Source organism: Sinohyriopsis cumingii, unplaced genomic scaffold (assembly GCF_028554795.1).
Source record: "Sinohyriopsis cumingii isolate HCF-2022 unplaced genomic scaffold, ASM2855479v2 utg000198l, whole genome shotgun sequence".
NCBI classification, from domain to species: domain Eukaryota; kingdom Metazoa; phylum Mollusca; class Bivalvia; order Unionida; family Unionidae; genus Sinohyriopsis; species Sinohyriopsis cumingii.
Genome location: NW_028315875.1, coordinates 3,034,752 through 3,054,251, shown reverse-complemented (window position 1 = coordinate 3,054,251; position 19,500 = coordinate 3,034,752). Strand labels below are relative to the sequence as shown.

Here is a 19,500-nt window from a genome sequence, read left to right as displayed (position 1 = left end):
TGACTCATCTCTCAAACTGTAGTATAAGAAGTGTCAGAAGTACAGAAGCAAATAGAAATATGCCACAAAACCTCACCAACTAAATACACAAGAACAAGTACAGAATTACCCATATATATAAAAAATGTCATATAGGAAGACTTTTACCTGATATGGCTCCACACACAGAAGACTGCCAGGGCTTGACAGGTGTTTTCTGATACCTGTACCATAACACCTGCCCAAAAATAAAAATAAATAAACCAAGAAATTAAGCTGCTTGAAGACAGCCAAGTGTACTGCACATATTTATTCAGACAACACAGTTTCTTATTTGTGCATGCTGATCCATAAGATCAGAATGACAATGAAGATAAATCATGTGGTTGATGTAGGAAGCAGTAACTGGTTTTGATACGGTGATTTTCAGTATTTATGCTCATATCCAGTTTGATGACTGTAAAAAGGTTCAAAATAAACCCTGATGATCGAACCTGTACCGTCACTGATGTGCAAAAGGTGGGTCTCAATGACCTACTTTTTATAACAAGGTGTAGCACTCATCAAGATATATATATATATATATATATATATATATATATATATATATATATATATATATACACACACACACATAAACACATACATACATACATACATATATATATCTGCCATTGGATTTGTTTTGTTTAAGCTCGCAATAATTCAAATAAATGAGAAATCCATTATAATGGGTAAAATTTGTGTGTGTGTTTATGGATTTTTAACATAGCTTTAGCAATTTGAGTCATATCGCTACAATGTCTGAAGTGTGGCAGTTTATAGTGATGTCTAGCAATGGGGCATAATGCTGCAGACATTTGGCATCATGTCCCACCCAGTCACAAGATCCTGACACCAGGTCAATCAGTGATATCACAAACATCTTAATGCTGAAAACCAAGCGAGGCACCTGCTAGTACCATTTTTATAAGTCTTTGGTATGACTTAACTGGGGTTCAAACCTGCAATCTGAGACCTCCTGTAAAATTTACAATAATTTAACTGTCATGTATAAATGCTTGCTTCCTATGTGTACATGACAGTCAAATGACAAATCCATGGATGCTGCAATTAAGTCATATGACCAAGCAACCATAATTCTGAAAGGAACACCCAAGTCAATGCCAAGTCTGATTAGCTGCTTAATTTGATGGAAAAGCCAGATCTTGTCATGAAATTCAAAATGGTGACAGGATGTAGTGTTGTGTTTTTGTACAGTATGTTGAATGTACAAACAATAGTTTCTATGAAACTTACCTAACATTAATAGTGTACATGGTCAATGGAGTATGAAAAATTAGTCAACATTATTTACTTTTGGTACGGTAGTCAAGTACTAGTCAGGATCTTTTACCAGATCTGTTTTCCTGATTGTTCAGCAATAGCATCCAAAAACACTGACCTAAAAGGTTTACATGGTCAAGGGAGCAAAATGAGTTTGTCAGTGACCAACATTGGTATGGGGAAATAGTACTTTACATTATACATGCAGATATCTATTTCCATGACTGTACAAGCAGCAGTGTCAAAGAAACTTACCAAAATGTAAAAAAAGTACAGAATCCCAGGAAAATTAACAGTAGGTTATTTTGCCCTACTTTAATATGGTGGTGTACTAATCCTCTGACTTCATGCACAAATCAACTTTCAAGACTGAAGAAGAAACAATGAGATAATGACTTAAACATGTGAACATTTGCTAAGCTGATGTCAACTACATCACCAGGGGTATAGTACTAAGCTCTCCTGCACTGCAAATTTGCAAGCTAAAGATGAGTTCTTTTGGACTCCCTTGAATCTTTGTTACATGTGACAAGATTTTTAGGCTGTGCTTGATTCAATATATTTGAGGAAAACTCAAATAAATAAACTGCTGAAAGTACAAAGACCACAAGACAATACCCTTCAGTGTTATCCTTTTAAGAGTTTACTCTGATGTTGTTGTTGTTGTAATGTTTAATGCCATTTTTCAGCACAAGATAGGATATACATGGCAGCCCATATTAATGGTAGAGGAAGAACCTGGGAAAACCCTGCAAAGAACCACAGACCCAGAAGAAGTTACTGGCAAGCTTTCTCACATACCAACATTGGCTAAATGTGAGACTCAAACCCACTAAGACAGGTGAGATGGCAGTGATCCAGAATGGTGAGTGCTTTAGACCACTCAGCCACTTGGGGCAACAGTTTCTTTTGTACAAACCTAATTAGTTAAACAAAAATAGATCTAAAAAGAAATGTTAGTCATAACTTACACTTTTCATTGAAATGGCTTGAGGGGTTATGTCCTCTTTCCCAGGTTTAACTGGAAGAAAGAGGCATCTTTGAGCTACACAACTGTATCAGTCCACTTCAGGTAAAAGTACCAGGTGATGTTTGAAAGTCTCTTCAGTTGTGTTGATACATGAGAGAGGTCATATGATGCCCACTAACAGCAAACAATTAATGGCAATGAAACAATGCCAAGCCATCTAATGGAAACTGAAGGTAGGCTGGGTCAAAAAAGAAGGTGTGATGTGATGTGATTTTGATTTTTAATGTAGCTTTAACAATTTTTCAGTCATACTGCTACAATGTCTGCAATGCGGCAGTTTATAGTGATGTCTAGCACTGGGGCATCATGCCGCAGACATGTAGCATGATGTCCCACCCAGTCACATTATCCTGACACCGGGTCGACCAGTCCTAACACTAACCTTTTAATGCTGAGGCAAGCGAGGCAGCTGTTAGTACCATTTTTGTAAGTCTTTGGTATGACTCGGCCGGGGATCGAACCCACGACCTCCCGCATCCGAGGCAGCAAAAAAGAAGGCATGTAATTCACTGACTCTGCAAGCCAAAGCAACCAACACCATCAGAAAACAGGTTTTGTCTGAAAGGTTGTGAGATCCTGACTAAAAGTTTGAAATTGTTTGAATTCAGCTAAGTCAGAACCCAGGAAAGATTCCACTTAGGAAAACTATGTGAGTGATTTAGGCCTTATTTAGTATAGCTGGACAACAAGTCAAAGAGATCTTTGTTATGACCAAGGTCCTTCCTAAAATGATGAAGGGATGTGCCCTTAATAGTAATCTCCTACAACAGGCATTAAAAAGTAAGCTACTTGTGAGATAGAACCATTCAAAGGGTTGATATTTTTGACTTTTGCATCTGTCCTGGAAACATGCCACTTCCAATCAGGGCCAATTTAAGTACATATACATGTAGCATATAAACAACTATACAGACACGTACTACTAGGATAATAAATATCAGAGTGAATTGTTTTGGGGAACATGTTTGTCGACAATGGGATATAGATCAAACATGGACTACCATTTTTTATATATACATTTTAGTTGTGTTTTCTAATGGGATTTGGCTGATATGTGAATTTTCTTACATATAATCGAATACTCGAAATCATGGATTTTTCATATTCATGTATATCATTTAACACATTGTGGAGTGTACTACACAAATGATAATTGTCAATATACAAGTGTATCTAAGGCTAGTTGTCCTCATTTAATCAAAATTTCCATTTTTTTTTCTTCTCTGTGTTAATCCTATTCACTGACGACAGGTCATCTCTTTAAAATGTCACTTGTACGCAAAATTTCAATTTATTTTCTGGCCCCCCCCCCCCTTATTTAAACATTTGTTTATGTCGAGAACATTACATTGGTTCTGAGGATGCTGAAATAAATGTACAGTACTGTATTATGAAAATGGTGACTTTTTTCTTCAATTAGCAACGAAATATTGAGGTTGGTGATTTTGTGGTGACAACTTTTATGAAGCTAGCGCCAACCCTGGACAAGGTCACCATATACTGATCTACATTATATGCAATATTTCTATGAATTTATGCATGGCTCTGTATGCCTTATTATTTATAGCTGGGAAGGGGACTACATAATACTTAAAAACAGCATTCAATTTAACATCTTTATTTCAAAATATATTACCAAAATGATTTATTACATCAGTGTTAACATGTTGTGTCCCAATCTTTAACAGGATAAAGACAATAAATTGTCCAAACTTGACTTAAGAAATCCAAGTCTGTCAAGAATGTGCATGACCATGTGTAATCTGAGATCCAGTAAAGTTAACCAAAAAACTTGGAACTCAATATATTGTTTGTGACAACTCCATCTGAAACAAAGTTAACACAATCAGTGTTGACCCTAACCCTTGTATCTACATCCACATTTGTCATCTTACAGATCACAAATACATGGACATGTACCTAGATCTTACAGATCACAAATACACGGACATGTACCTAGATGTTACAGATCACAAATACAAGGACATGTACCTAGATCTTACAGATCACAAATACAAGAACATGTACTTAAATCATAACAACAGTCTCATGGCAGCAAATGTGATTTTAAAAAATTGAATGCTCAGGATATATGACATGTTGGGACTTCAGTTACATGTATGGCATTAACATGTATGACAATGACCAATGCTCAATCTGAAATTCCATAAACATCAATAAATGCCATCCATAAATGGCAATCTTTCAATTCTGAACATGTTCTCTGGTAATTTAAACTGCTAAAACGAAGTTAACAGAAATAACAATAGAAGCAATAAATCTTTCTTCTTTCAACATTTTATATGTTGCCAATTTTAAGGGATTCATTTCTAAATTCAAAGCAAGATATTTTAAAATATTTCAGGAACTCTCTTTGTGCATCGTAATGCCTTGGGCACACAGAGGTAGATACCTGTAAAATAAGAAAAGAACTGATAAGCACTATTAAAAATCGGAACTACCGGTATATGAGATAATCCCTAACATAAACAAACTTAAATCCTGAACATTATCAGTCAGTGTTACCAGTGTTGTAACTAGGTTTCATGTTGTGACACCAAAATGTGACCCCACATTTCAGCAGAAATCTAAAAAAACCAATAAAATATCACCTAGGCTATGACAGAAGGAGCAGCTATAACTTTAAACTTTTAAAATGCTGAAACTATTAGATTATTTACTAATTTAGTATTAGGGCATTCAAATAAACTGCCTCGCCCATGTTGGCATTGATTGGATGGGTGGGGTAAAGGTCTTTTAACTTAAGCTCAAGTAAAATATATATATATATATATATATACACACACACACACACACACACAAAGTGGAGCCTTGTTAATCCGTACACATTCATTCCCAATGAATATGTCTGGATTAACGAGTTTTCTGGATAATTGAACCTTGCACATTTTTATTTTACGATGTCATCATACCGTGTACATGTATATGCTAGCTGTAAATGTACTGTATATTCAATAATGATTGAAATAAATTAATGATTACATCTACTGATTTGTGTTTATTTTACATTATTATAACATGTGCTTCTACATACATGTACAGTTAATATAAGTTTAGACAATTAACATAACGAACACATCACACTATGTACATGTATGTACTGTACATAAATTTATTATGTCAATTTCCTGAAGAAATCTGTAACCTTTGTTTGCCTGGACTCTTTGGCAGATCTATCTGCAATGATTATTGATAGTAGCCATAGATTCTCGAGGGCTTCACTATTGTTTTATGTCATTACTGGTGAATGAATATTGCTGATGTCTGCTCAAAATATGAAATTAATGCTGCTATGCTAATAAGATGCAGTAATTTTTATAAGTTGTATTTTACAGCTGTTATAGCTGCTAATGAGCTGATAACTGATGTCCCTATTTTATTCTGAAATGAAGCCCTATACTGTCCACAGCTTAAATCAATCAACTGTATATGTACAGCCATCAATAAACATTGATTGTTACATACAATTGGTAAACAAAAAAGACTTAATGACACAATTTATTTACCATATGTTATGTCAAAAAGCATGGACAATTTGATTCCAGTGTGTTTATTTAATTATTAACACCTCCATCGGCGACTAGCTAAAACAGACATTGTTTATACAATCACTGGTTGCAATATGGTCACACTACTTAAGTTTTTCCAAACACATGATCACATGATCAATTGATAACTTTAATATACCACTAGAATTTGACCAATCAAAGATTGATACATTGACACACCTCCAAATTTGCGTAGGTGAATTTGTATTATCCGACTGACTGTATTTTCATATACAATTTTTCGAATTTTCTTCTTTTTGAATAGACTACTTCCGGATTATCGATACAAGTTTTAAAGTAATTTTACACTTTGGTCCCCGATTTCGATTTCCGGATCTGGAACGTGGATTTCTTGATTAATGGAGCAAATTAAAGTTTATGAATTCTGTTCCCATTGAATTATGTCCGGATAACAAGGTTTCCTGATAAACGGAGTCCGGATTAACGAGGATCCACTGTATATATATATATATATATATGTGTGTGTGTCTGTGTGTGTATGTGTGTACCAGAGATAAGTCAAATTAAAAAAATTACATAATAAAATTGTGTAAAAATAATTTAAATTTCATGCAGTCATTCCAATCTTTCAATTAAAAGAAAAAAACACAAAAGACTAAAACTATTTTGTCTTATCATCATTGCTAGCCTAATGAGAGTTATTATTCCAGGTGATAATAAGGGGCTGTCCATTCAGTACATATGCAAACAGTCATTCTGCCCACCCCCCCATTGCAGGGTTTAGTTATTTCTACCCCCTCCCCAGAGCATGCATATGAATTTGCTTATTACCCCCCCCCTTCAAAACCGCTCTGGTGGCCTAGGGGTTAGAGCATCTGCCTCGGATGCAGGAGGTTGTGGGTTCGATCCCTGGTTGAGTCATACCAAAGATCTGGAAAAGGACACCGGGGCTCATCTTACTTATCAGTTATACATGTGCTATAAAAAGGGAGGTCACTTCTCTCCCTTTTCACTGACCTGTATGGCCATGATCACACCTGCTTAATATGCAAGTACAGTATGCTGAATGGTTGACTGCCCTCTCATTGACCAATCGAAAATGATGTACTGCACAAATTTACAACTTCTTTCCTTGATGCTTTTCATTTTTAAAATTGGTAAGGGAGTACAAACAAATTGGAAGGTGTGAAAATACTAAAGGTTGTTTGTTGTTGTCTATGTCAAATGGGTTTTATTGTAGCTTAATAAAGTTATGGTCATTAGATGTGTATGTATTACTTGGTCTTATCCCCACCCCTATACATGAATATTCAAACTTCAACCCCCCTCATAAACATACAAAACTGACAGTTCCTAACAAAACAAAGTTTAATGCAAAGTCAACATAAGATTCAAGCTGAAACTAACACATGTGAATTCAAAAAGACTCTTAGTGCATTCATTATGTAAATGATTCAAGTGAATAAAAAAAAGGCATGGAATGCAAATCAGCGATTATGTTATATGCTATGTATATTCTGGAGATGACGAACTGTCCAAAAGTTTAGCAACTCGACATGCACATAGACAAAATCTAAACATAAAGTCAACAATGTTTAATTTAACCTGCTACTATGGTATCATTGTACTTAAATTTTGTGGAGAAAATGAGATGTCAGGATACTAAGCAGAAAGTTGCAATAATCATCTAATTGTTAACGAGCCACAACAAAATACATTGTTACTAAATACCTGCATGGTTATGAACACCACTAACAAAAATAACTGTTACCTGTTAAGAATCTGAAGCATCAGTGAAAAAACCCCAACATGATCTGACTTATACAAAATTACTTTTTAATTTGGTAAGCATAGTATCATTTCTATGCAGAAACAACTGGAAGATTGGGTGAACAATGATCTGTTATTCACTAAATCATTGGTTTCAAGACAAATTTCTTAATTTTGTTCTATAACTTTAACTTCCTTTCCATATACTGACATTTATTACAACAGTTCCATTATTTCTTTTAAACTATCAGTTACATTAATGAAAATTAATCAAACTAGTTCATTTAAAGTGTCACATAAGATATTTCCTACACGCATACAATGGTAATGTGTCACATAAGATATTTCATACACACATACAATGGTAATGTGTCACATAAGATACTTCATACACACATACAATGGTAATGTGTCACATAAGATACTTCATACACACATACAATGGTAATGTGTCACATAAGATATTTCATACACACATACAATGGTAATGTGTCACATAAGATACTTCATACACACATACAATGGTAATGTGTCACATAAGATACTTCATACACACATACAATGGTAATGTGTCACATAAGATATTTCATACACACATACAATGGTAATGTGTCACATAAGATACTTCATACACACATACAATGGTAATGTGTCACATAAGATACTTCATACACACATACAATGGTAATGTGTCACATAAGATACTTCATACACACATACAATGGTAATGCCAATGTTATAACGCTCTGCACTGCTTCCAATCCAACTTTAAAGCGTCATCAATCCCATTTTTCCTCTGATAACCGTTAAATAGTCAAACTTTGTGAAGCTGTATTCCAAAACATTGGAATTATCTACTGGAACTGGACTTGGAATGATTGCATGATGGAATTAAAATCTCAAATAGAGACTCCATTACACACAAGCATTTGTTTATTGTAGGCCAAAAAACAACAAGAAAAAAGAGAGAAAAAAAACAAACTATTGGTAAACACTCCTTCATCCAATTAACACAAGGTAACTAACGCAAAATCTTCCCCACCCCCCTTGTCGATTACGTGCATATTGGTCATCTTGAATTAATTAGATGAAGAGAAGTTCATGTTGTAATGGTTTTTGACCTAAAGAAACAAGTGTCTATTACAACAATGTTTGTAATGATTGAATAAACGGATTTTCACTAGTCTTTTACCACCTTTTGATTACCTTGCTGAAAAAATAACAGAACTTACCTCTAAGGTGTTCAGTTATTTCTCTAGCCTGTGGTTTCTCAACCAAATACCGATTTCTTCCACGGTCAAAAACATGTCTCACTGCCATTACTGTCACAATCTGGTTACATTCTCTTCTTTCTGCAGCACACATTGTATCAGATCCAAATTATGCAACCCAAGTCTCACGAGATTAAAATTAATGTGGCCGCAGAATTTATACTTTCATTTTGCAAGGAGATTTATTAAAAAATCTGCTAGTTTTCATTATGGTTAAGAAAATAAGACAGATTTTCACTTTGTTTATGATTAGTTAAACTATAAGTGCAGCGTCACATGGTAGGCTTTCCCCGACCTATTTATAGCTGACCAATGAGAATGTATTATAGCTATATAAACATGGCTTACATAATATAATTTACGAAATGTACCTGGTTGAATGGCTGCATACTTCTTAAATTTAAGATCAGATAAATTACGATTTTGATGAAAGGATATCTAAAGTAGAATCATTTGATTATGTTTAGCTTGCACTTTTAGACAGACCTCCAGAGCCAATTATTTCAACCACCTATAGAAACGATTTTAATAAATAAACAACCAGGGACAGAGGAAATTTTGAAACTAAACTACTCTGGCACATGTTTTTAAAAGTGCCTTTCCCAGGTCTCATGTATATTTTAATGGAACAGCCATTAAGATCTGAGTATCTATGTATGAATTTTTTAATAAATACTTTTGTAAATAATTAAAGTGTTTCAGTCACATTTATTATCGTGTTCAGACATTTTCAGAATACTGCAATTTAATGTTAAAGAAATTATTTTTAGTTGACTGGGAGTTCCTGTTGATTTTCTGCATAAAATTAGTTATCTTTGAATTGGAGGAACAGTTGATTTTCTGCATAAAATTATTTTTCAATGAATGGGAGGAACAGTTGATTTTCTGCATGACCAGCTGATTTCCATGTCAGCTGGCCCTGCTGGTCAATGAAAACTATGTGTGTTAAGTTGAATGCTGGCCCTGCTGGCTAATAAAAACTAAGTGTGTTAAGTTGAATGCTGGCCCTGCTGGCTAATAAAAACTAAGTGTGTTAAGTTGAATGCTGGCCCTGCTGGCTAATAAAAACTAAATGTGTTAAGTTGAATGCTGGCCCTGCTGGCTAATAAAAACTAAGTGTGTTAAGTTGAATGCTGGCCCTGCTGGCTAATAAAAACTATGTGTGTTAAGTTGAATGCTGGCCCTGCTGGCTAATAAAAACTAAGTGTGTTAAGTTTAATGCTGATGAGTGATGGGACCTTAGTTTATAACATCATCTGTGCGCATTTATTCTGATCAGATTTAACTTCATGGAATTCACTCATTTAATAATTTTCCATACACCGAGTAGTGGCATTAGATCAAAAAATATTAATTAAATATTATCAATTTACCCTAAAGCATACATTATTATCTCACTTTTGATTTTCACACATAGCAACATCATTTCATCATGCTACATACAACACCTGAGGGAACCAAAGATAATTCAAGTCTTATAATAAAACTTGTTTCAAGCATTTTTTCAACCAAAACATCAGCAGATTTGTTATTCTGATAAACTATACCAATAGCTATGCTCATTTCATTCAAGGAAACTGTGGAATAAAATGTTTTGCTTACAAAAGCTAAAACTCCTAAAAATTATTCAAATTATATCATTCATTAACCTTTATTAAATAAGTATAGAGGTAACACACCTACCTTGAGAAACTCCCATACAGGCATCTGTATAAAAGAGAATGGAATCTCTCGCATCACTGTGCTAAAGTAACCTCTGAACAACCCAATGAAGCCCTGAAACAGAAAGCACATCTCTTCTGGATAACATGAACAACCCACTGAAGCCCTGAAACAGAAAGCACATCTCTTCTTGATAACATGAACAACCCACTGAAGCCCTGAAACAGAAAGCACATCGCTTCTTGATAATATGAACAACCCACTGAATCCCTGTGTATCCACCAGGGGTGTAAAACTGGGAGTAAAAAGAAGACCTTGGTGTCAGAACTGGGGGTCAAATAAAAAATGTGGGGGTCAAAAAATGTACTGACAAATTTTCATCTGACCCGTACTTTTCAGCATGAAATAGGATATTGCAACTTGCACAACATATTCTCTCTCTCTCACTCTAAACATACAAATAAACCAACATGCACAATTAACAAACGAATGCATTGTCCATTCAAAGAATAATTTTATTAGTTCATTTTTCCTTTAGTTTAAAGTCGTACTTTTAACAGTCTCCTTATAATCTTTTTGAAGCAATATTATAGACCAACACATTACATATAAGCCAATACAAAAAGCCAAATAAATCTTTTTAACCAAATGGCAGTTAATTTACTGCCTGTCATAAAATGTGTACTATCATCGGTTTCATTGTACTTCATCCTAGAACACATTTATCCAAAAATCAAGGAGGCTAATGATTCATCTTCTTTTTAATAACTTACACTTGAACTTTAAGATCTTTCTTTTATTGCAGCAAAGTTTAAAAAAAAAACAAAAAAAAATCTGCAATGACCCCCTGACTTTGTAATCCAAATAACGCATTGTCTCGGCAAGTTTACTGATTTCTTTGTTGTGAAAGAATGTCTTGGGTTACAATGTGTTATCCAGATATCTTGTAGCAAACGAGGGCAGATTTTTAAAAAATTCTTAAACCCTGTCACAAAAGGATTATTCACTTTTGCAGTCTTCGCAATCAAGCAATCAGAAGTCACACCAGTAATCCTAATGGATGTGCGACATTACAGTCAAGGGAATTATTTCCTCCATTTGTCATTAAGGTTATACCCACAGTTACTCTTTTGTGTTCTGCTTCTTTAACTTTCATTGCTAAAGATTATAAGTGCAAGACATTTTAATCTGGAGATCACTTTCTAGTGCAACAACATAGCTGCCAACCTTCCAGGCTCACAATTAGTGAAAATAGGGATAAAAAGTCGTGAATTTGGACATGAATTAGTGAAAAATACCATGACAATAACTCCATCCACTCTGATTGTCAATACTACACTATATCAAGATCGCAATATAAAACTAAAACACTACATATATGCAGAAATATTTATTTATCAAGACATGATACTGTGGCAGACTTGAACTTCCTCAACTGATTGATCGTAAATTTGTTTTCTAAACAGTTCAGACTTCTTGCCTGCTGGTTGATCTTGATGACTAAAATTGCTGACAAATTTTCTGCAGCTAAGGAGGCCCTAAAGTCTGTCTTATTTTTCCTCACTAGAGAAAATACTCTTTCGCTGTCACTGTTGCTGTGAGGAATGCACAAATGCTGCAGCACTTTTGGTTCTTCCATAGGAAAATTTGGAAGCGATTTTCGAGTTCGGGAACATTTGTCAGAACAAATGTTTAGCATGGTCTCCTGCTGATAAAGGTAGATTGTGTTCGACAAGAAAACTCACAAATAATGCTTCAGTGTTGGTAGCTTGCAGGTCTTCCGCCGATGGCTTGAATTATTCCAGAGCTGAAATCTGCGAATTCTTAATTTTCCCAACTTCTACGTGTTTTTTTGCAACCGATGTGCTTCCTCACATCATCTCTGCGATGACACACTTAGTGAAATTAGGGGAAGTTACTCAGTCATAACACTGCCTATGCTAGTCTGGTTCAATTTTCTCCAGCGTGCTTTCCTGACGCACAAATGTGCGTAAAGGGAAACAATGAAGCCCCTAAACAGAAAGCACATCACTTCTTGATAATATGAACAACCCAATGAAGCCCCTAAACCGAAAGCACATTGCTTTCTGACAATATGAAAATAAATGCATTTAGTATTATGACTAAAACTAGATCTTTGCCAGTTCCATAAAGCATTTATCACCAAACAATTCTAAATTTTAAATGTAACACTTAATTATTAAAATGTGATATATTTCCAATGAAAATCCTTTAACTCTTAATATGTAAAAGATGACAAAATCCCACATTTGCTGCTCACAGAAAAACTTGGATGTGACAACCACCTTTCTCTGATCCTGATGTAAAACTGGATGACTAAATTGGTGAAAATTATACCAATCTTTTAAGCACAGATGTACTTTATATCTAATATTATTCTGAAATGATTTTTTTGCTAAACATCAAAATAAGGACATATCTGCATTTTCTGATTCTGAATCACAGAAATCTCAATCTTGTCAGGGATGGTCTTGTTGCACAGACTTTTCATCAGTCAATTACTCCAATGTTTCCATGGATGGTCTTGTTGCACAGACTTTTCATCAGTCAATTACTCCAATGTTTCCATGGATGGTCTTGTTGCACAGACTTTTCATCAGTCAATTACTCCAATGTTTCCATGGATGGTCTTGTTGCACAGACTTTTCATCAGTCAATTACTCCAATGTTTCCATGGATGGTCTTAATGCATAGACTTTTCAGCTGCCAATTACTCTAAATGTTTTCAATCCTCTCCACAGTTGAGGAGCACAATATGTGCAAAGAAATTATGGTCATATGTGTATGGTACAAACTTACCCCTCCACCACTGCATGTCAGTGTGGAGCAAACATGGTGGGGTTTAACTGTTCTACCATAATGGTGGGGTTTAACTGTTCTACCATAATGGTGGGGTTTAACTGTTCTACCATAATGGTGGGGTTTAACTGTTCTACCATAATGGTGGGGTTTAAATGTTCTACCATAATGGTGGGGTTTAACTGTTCTACCATAATGGTGGGGTTTAAATGTTCTACCATAATGGTGGGGTTTAACTGTTCTACCATAATGGGGGGTTTAACTGTTCTACCATAATGGGTGGGAAATGAAAAAAGCTGGACTGTATATGGACTATCTGGGTTATATTATTTCTGGCCATGAAAGGACTGGCTGGGACATTTCTTACAAAAAGCTATTTTGCAAGCAAAACCCATAATATCAGCAAAAAGCAAATCAGCCTATGTTTACAATCCCTTTTGTAGGCACATAACACTAAAACACAAGCACGCAAATCATTATTTTGCTATCGGGACTTAAAATTACTGTGATATCTGACCTTCAGACCTTAGAGTCTTTTGGCTTTCTTTTATTACCTGAAGTACAACCAGCAGCAATGTTTTATCAAGGTAACTGCTGTAGAATAAACATTACTCCACAAAACCCATTTTTCTGATCATGACCTTTGATCTTGACCCCTTCCATACCTAAAGTGCAAGGGCCCCACCAACTCTGGTCACGGTCATGTCTCAAAGTGAAGTTCAATTTTATTTCAGTCACAGTGACCTCGTCTATTGACATTATAACACCAGAACTGATAGGGTTCTTCCATACTCTGAATGCAAGCCATCCATAAAGTATGGCAAATGTTGATGGTGGATGACCGGTGTTACTGTGTGCGAATGAAAAATTGGTAACAGATGGATGGACATGTGGATGACATCAAACCATAATACACTCCGTCTCATATCAGGCATAACACACATACAAAATCCCACTAATTTCATCCTGTTTTATTAAGAAATATGGATCATCCGTTACTATTGAAAATTTGTCATGGAATCATGATTACAGTAACTTCAGTTATTTTCACTTGATGAATTACAAAACATCCTCTTCAAGGTTTATGTTCCTCACTGAGTACTGTATATACTCATATGACGAGTCCAACAGCAAACTGCATAGACCCAGATCTGCTGTCGCACAAAGTGATGGCAGATCGTGGTCGGTGCAGTTTTTTAGGAGTAATCGATAGAACAAACAACATAACCCTGATGTGCAGGCACACTGTGCAATGGCAAATCAGGATATTTGTTTCTTGCATATAATGAGTACATATGGTATTTATTTTAAGCTAGGCAGTGAATTACTTGATTTTCTAATTAAAATAATATTGATATTTGACTGTAGTGAAAAAATAACAATATTTTTCACTACAGAAACTACTTTCATTCACTCACTGTTATCACCAATTAGAATGTAAAAAAATGGCATCTCGTCAATTTCACTTTGGTTTAACTTTCTTAATATTTTCTTGTGCGCTAATAAAAAAAAACAATTATACATTGATGAATTACTTGTGGTTGTTTTCTTATTAATAATCCCTGTCTGTTATCCTTGAACCTTGTAGTTTGTTATTCTGGAAATATCAGTTAATTATGTGGAACTAATTTTGTACGCAGGTTTCATCTCGTGGGTGAAAAACTCGATGAAACATATCCATTATTCACTCTTTTCAAGCAAATATCCTCTATACATTTCTCATTTTAATTAGGGTCCATCAGTTTCTTTACCCTATTAATTATCAAATGGTGATGTAATAATCATTAAACTACACATATCTGATTACTTCAATACAAATATTATCATCAAATAAGTACACAATTTTGACAGCTCAAGGACCACAGTCATGAGTTCTGACCTCTCTAGCCAGTGTGCTTCGTAACAATGTGAGTGAAGAAAGCTCTGGAGTAGACTGGGCTCTCTGTTTTATCACTTCAACTGGGACTCTAATTATACAGGCAACCTGCAATAGAACACAAACTAAAAGCCAGAGTATCCTTAAAACTCCACTAGAAATGTATACATGAAACACAAATGTTCCACTATAGTATATAACAAACTTATGTAAGCTGATGACAAGACAATTTATGGATGGACAATACTAACACAATATGCCACACCAATGTGTCCAGCAAACTTATGTGGGCAGATGGGTGACAATTTAGAGCTGGCTAATGCTAATAATGTATGCCACATCACAATTTCCAACAAACTTGCATAGACAGATGTGTGATAATGTACAGATACACAATGCTATCACCATATGCCACACTATAGTGTCCAACAAACTTATTTGGACAGATGTGTGATAATGTACAGACTGACAATGCTAACACTATATGCCACACCACAACACAAACTTTTGTAGACAGATGGATGGCAAATGTATGGATGCACAATGCTAATATAATATGTCTCATCATAGTATCCAACAAACTTACATGGACAGGTGAAGGACAAAATCTAGATGAAAAATGCTAACACTATTTGCCACAACCACACTGTCCAAAAACCTTAAGTAGTCTGATAGACAACACTGTAAGGATGGACAGTGCTAACACAATATCTTCATCATGATGTCCAACAAATTTATGTGGATAGCCAAATGACAACATATGGATGGACAATGATAACACATGGATAATAATGTGGATAATACTAATATAATATGCCTTACTGCAGTGTCTAACGAATTTCTGTGGACAGACCAAGGATGGTATATGGGTGGACAATGCTACACTATATGCTACAACCAGTGTCCAACAAACTTATGTGGACTGACCAAGGATGGTATATGGATGGACACTGCTACACTATATGCTATAACCAGTGTCCAGACCAAAGATGGTATATGGATGGACAGTGCTAACACTATATGCTACAATGACAGTGTCCAACAAATTTATGTAGACAGATCAAGGATGGTATATGGATGGAAAATGCTAATGATATATGCTAAAACCAGTGTCCAAAAAACTTATGTGGACAGACCAAGGATGGTATATGGATGGACAGTGCTAACACTATAAGCTACAACCACAGTGTCCAACAAATTTGTGTGGACAGATGGATGATAATATACTGGTGGACAATACTAAAATTATGTGGCACAACCACATTTATGATGGTGGTATAAAAATAAAATATTGGCTTTACTGTCGTTACAACTTAAACTTGGGTAATCAAAGGCAATAGTAGATGGGTAGAATACTCTGTAAAACAAAAAGGCACTAGTAGATGGGTAGAATACTCTGTAAAACAAAAAGGCACTAGTAGATGGGTAGAATACTCTGTAAAACAAAAAGGCACTAGTAGATGGGTAGAATACTCTGTAAAACAAAAAGGCACTAGTAGATGGGTAGAATACTCTGTAAAACAAAAAGGCACTAGTAGATGGGTAGAATACTCTGTAAAACGAAAAGGCACTAGTAGATGGGTAGAATACTCTGTAAAATGAAAAGGCACTTGTAAATGGGTAGAATACTCTGTAAAATGAAAAGGCACTAGCAGATGGGTAGAAAACTATGTAAAACGAAAAGGCACTAGTAGATGGGTAGAATACTCTGTAAAACAAAAAGGCACTAGTAGATGGGTAGAATACTCTGTAAAACGAAAATGAGACACTCAAGGTTTAAACTTTTTATACCTGTACTTCAAATCAATCATGCAAGAAGTTTTAACAAACTTTACCACATACTGAAAGAGACTACAAAATTTGGCAAGGGATGGTATTCATGGTGGTAAAAGCTGCCAATACTTGAAAAGACAACCGTTAAGTCTTGCATTTGTCACAGGAACCAAACACTTGACCACAGTCAATGGTACAAGTAAGTACATCAAAACCTGTCCTGGTGGACACTCAAAACTTGTGGACATTGTCAAATACAGGAAAGTAACATAGTCCCAAATATTTTCTATATATTCTAATTATTATAAGATTGAAAACACTTGCCAGTTAAGCAATGAGAACAAAATTCAGTCCCAAATATGAAAACAATGTTGCATTGCATAACACCTATAAACAATGGACATCCCACACAAAGTAGATGAATTGGATTTTTCATCTAGTAATTCAAGCATTCAGTGCAAAATTTAAGTTCAGATAGGCTCATAAAAACAAGTAAAGTTGTATGTGTTAATAACGCTTAATCATTTCAATGCATTCCTTCAGGCAAGTAAAGCCTGCTGGCCATGTACTGCCCACTGAGTAATGATGATCAGTATTCCTGTTGATGCTATAAAGTCACATGGAAACAGTTTGTGCTAACTTACAGAAAAACACAGAGCTTCCTCCATCTTAAAAAGTACTGTCATTTATTTCCTTGTGAAATTTTAAGAGAAATTCCTTATACAAAGGAAACTCAGTTTATTGCAGAAATATGATTATTAATTACTGATGGTGGGACTGTATCTGAAATACATGCCTGTTCATTTAGAGTTATCTTAAGCCTCAGATCTCTGCTTGGGAATTATATTTTTGACAAATAATAAACATAATAATGAACTCTAAAGGTTCAACAGAGTATGCATTTATCACATCACTACTGGGTCCATGCTATCACATCATTACTGGGTCCATGCTATCAAATCATTACTGGGTCCATGCTATCACAACATTACTGGGTCCATACTATCACATCATTACTGGGCCCATGCTATCACATCATTACCGGGTCCATGCTATCACATCATTACTGGGTCCATGCTATCACATCATTACTGGGTCCATGCTATCACATCATTACTGGGTCCATGCTATCACATCATTACTGGGTCCATGCTATCACTCATTACTGGGTCCATGCTATAACATCATTACTGGGTCCATACTATCACAACATTACTGGGTCCATGCTATCATATCATTACTGGGTTCATGCTATCACATCATTACTGGGTCCATGCTATCACATCATTACTGGGTCCATGCTATTACATCATTACTGGGCCCATGCTATCACATCATTACCGGGTCCATGCTATCACATCATTACGGGTCCATGCTATCACATCATTACGGTGTCCATGCTATCACATCATTACTGGGTCCATGCTATCACATCATTACTGGGTCCATGCTATCACATCATTACTGGGTCCAAGCTATCACATCATTACTGGGTCCAAGCTATCACTCATTACTGGGTCAATGCTATCACATCATTACTGGGTCCATACTATCACAACATTACTGGGTCCATGCTATCACATCATTACTGGGTCCATGCTATCACATCATTACTGGGTCCATGCTATCACTCATTACTGGGTCAATGCTATCACATCATTACTGGGTCCATACTATCACATCATTACTGGGTCCACGCTATCACATCATTACTGGGTCCAAGCTATCACATCATTACTGGGTCCATGCTATCACATCATTACTGGGTCAATGCTATCACATCATTACTGGGTCCATACTATCACAACATTACTGGGTTCATGCTATCACATCATTACTGGGTCCATGCTATCACAACATTACTGGGTCCATGCTATCACATCATTACTGGGCCCATGCTATCACATCATTACCGGGTCCATGCTTATCACATCATTATGGGTCCATGCTATCACATCATTACTGGGTCCATGCTATCACATCATTACTGGGTCCAAGCTATCACATCATTACTGGGTCCAAGCTATCACTCATTACTGGGTCAATGCTATCACATCATTACTGGGTCCATACTATCACAACATTACTGGGTCCATGCTATCACATCATTACTGGGTCCATGCTATCACATCATTACTGGGTCCATGCTATCACTCATTACTGGGTCAATGCTATCACATCATTACTGGGTCCATACTATCACATCATTACTGGGTCCATGCTATCACATCATTACTGGGTCCAAGCTATCACATCATTACTGGGTCCATGCTATCACTCATTACTGGGTCAATGCTATCACATCATTACTGGGTCCATACTATCACAACATTACTGGGTCCATGCTATCACATCATTACTGGGTCCATGCTATCACATCATTACTGGGTCCATACTATCACAACATTACTGGGTCCATGCTATCACATCATTACTGGGTCCAAGCTATCACATCATTACTGG

At 35.7% G+C, this 19,500-nt stretch overlaps 1 protein-coding gene and 1 long non-coding RNA gene across 8 annotated transcripts in view; both read right to left on the bottom strand.

Moving 5' to 3' along the window:
- Nucleotides 1-19,500, bottom strand: part of LOC149774582 (mitochondrial S-adenosylmethionine carrier protein-like) — a 56,840-nt gene that overhangs the window by 13,578 nt on the left and 23,762 nt on the right. For 6 of the 7 annotated variants that reach the window (XM_089945111.1, XM_089945106.1, XM_089945107.1 and 3 more), the window contains exons 5-7: nucleotides 15,268-15,372; nucleotides 10,590-10,682; nucleotides 148-217 (exon numbers count right to left, since the gene is read on the bottom strand). In XM_089945111.1, coding sequence (XP_089801237.1) covers nucleotides 148-217; nucleotides 10,590-10,682; nucleotides 15,268-15,372 — 268 coding nt within the window. The remainder of the gene's footprint in view (nucleotides 1-147; nucleotides 218-10,589; nucleotides 10,683-15,267; nucleotides 15,373-19,500) is intronic. The other variant, XM_089945112.1, reaches the window with a different exon arrangement.
- Nucleotides 4,616-10,524, bottom strand: LOC149774583 (uncharacterized). The gene is made up of 2 exons (XR_016416801.1): nucleotides 8,868-10,524; nucleotides 4,616-4,748 (listed from the first exon to the last, which is right to left on the bottom strand). It is a non-coding gene; the product is annotated as an uncharacterized LOC149774583 (long non-coding RNA).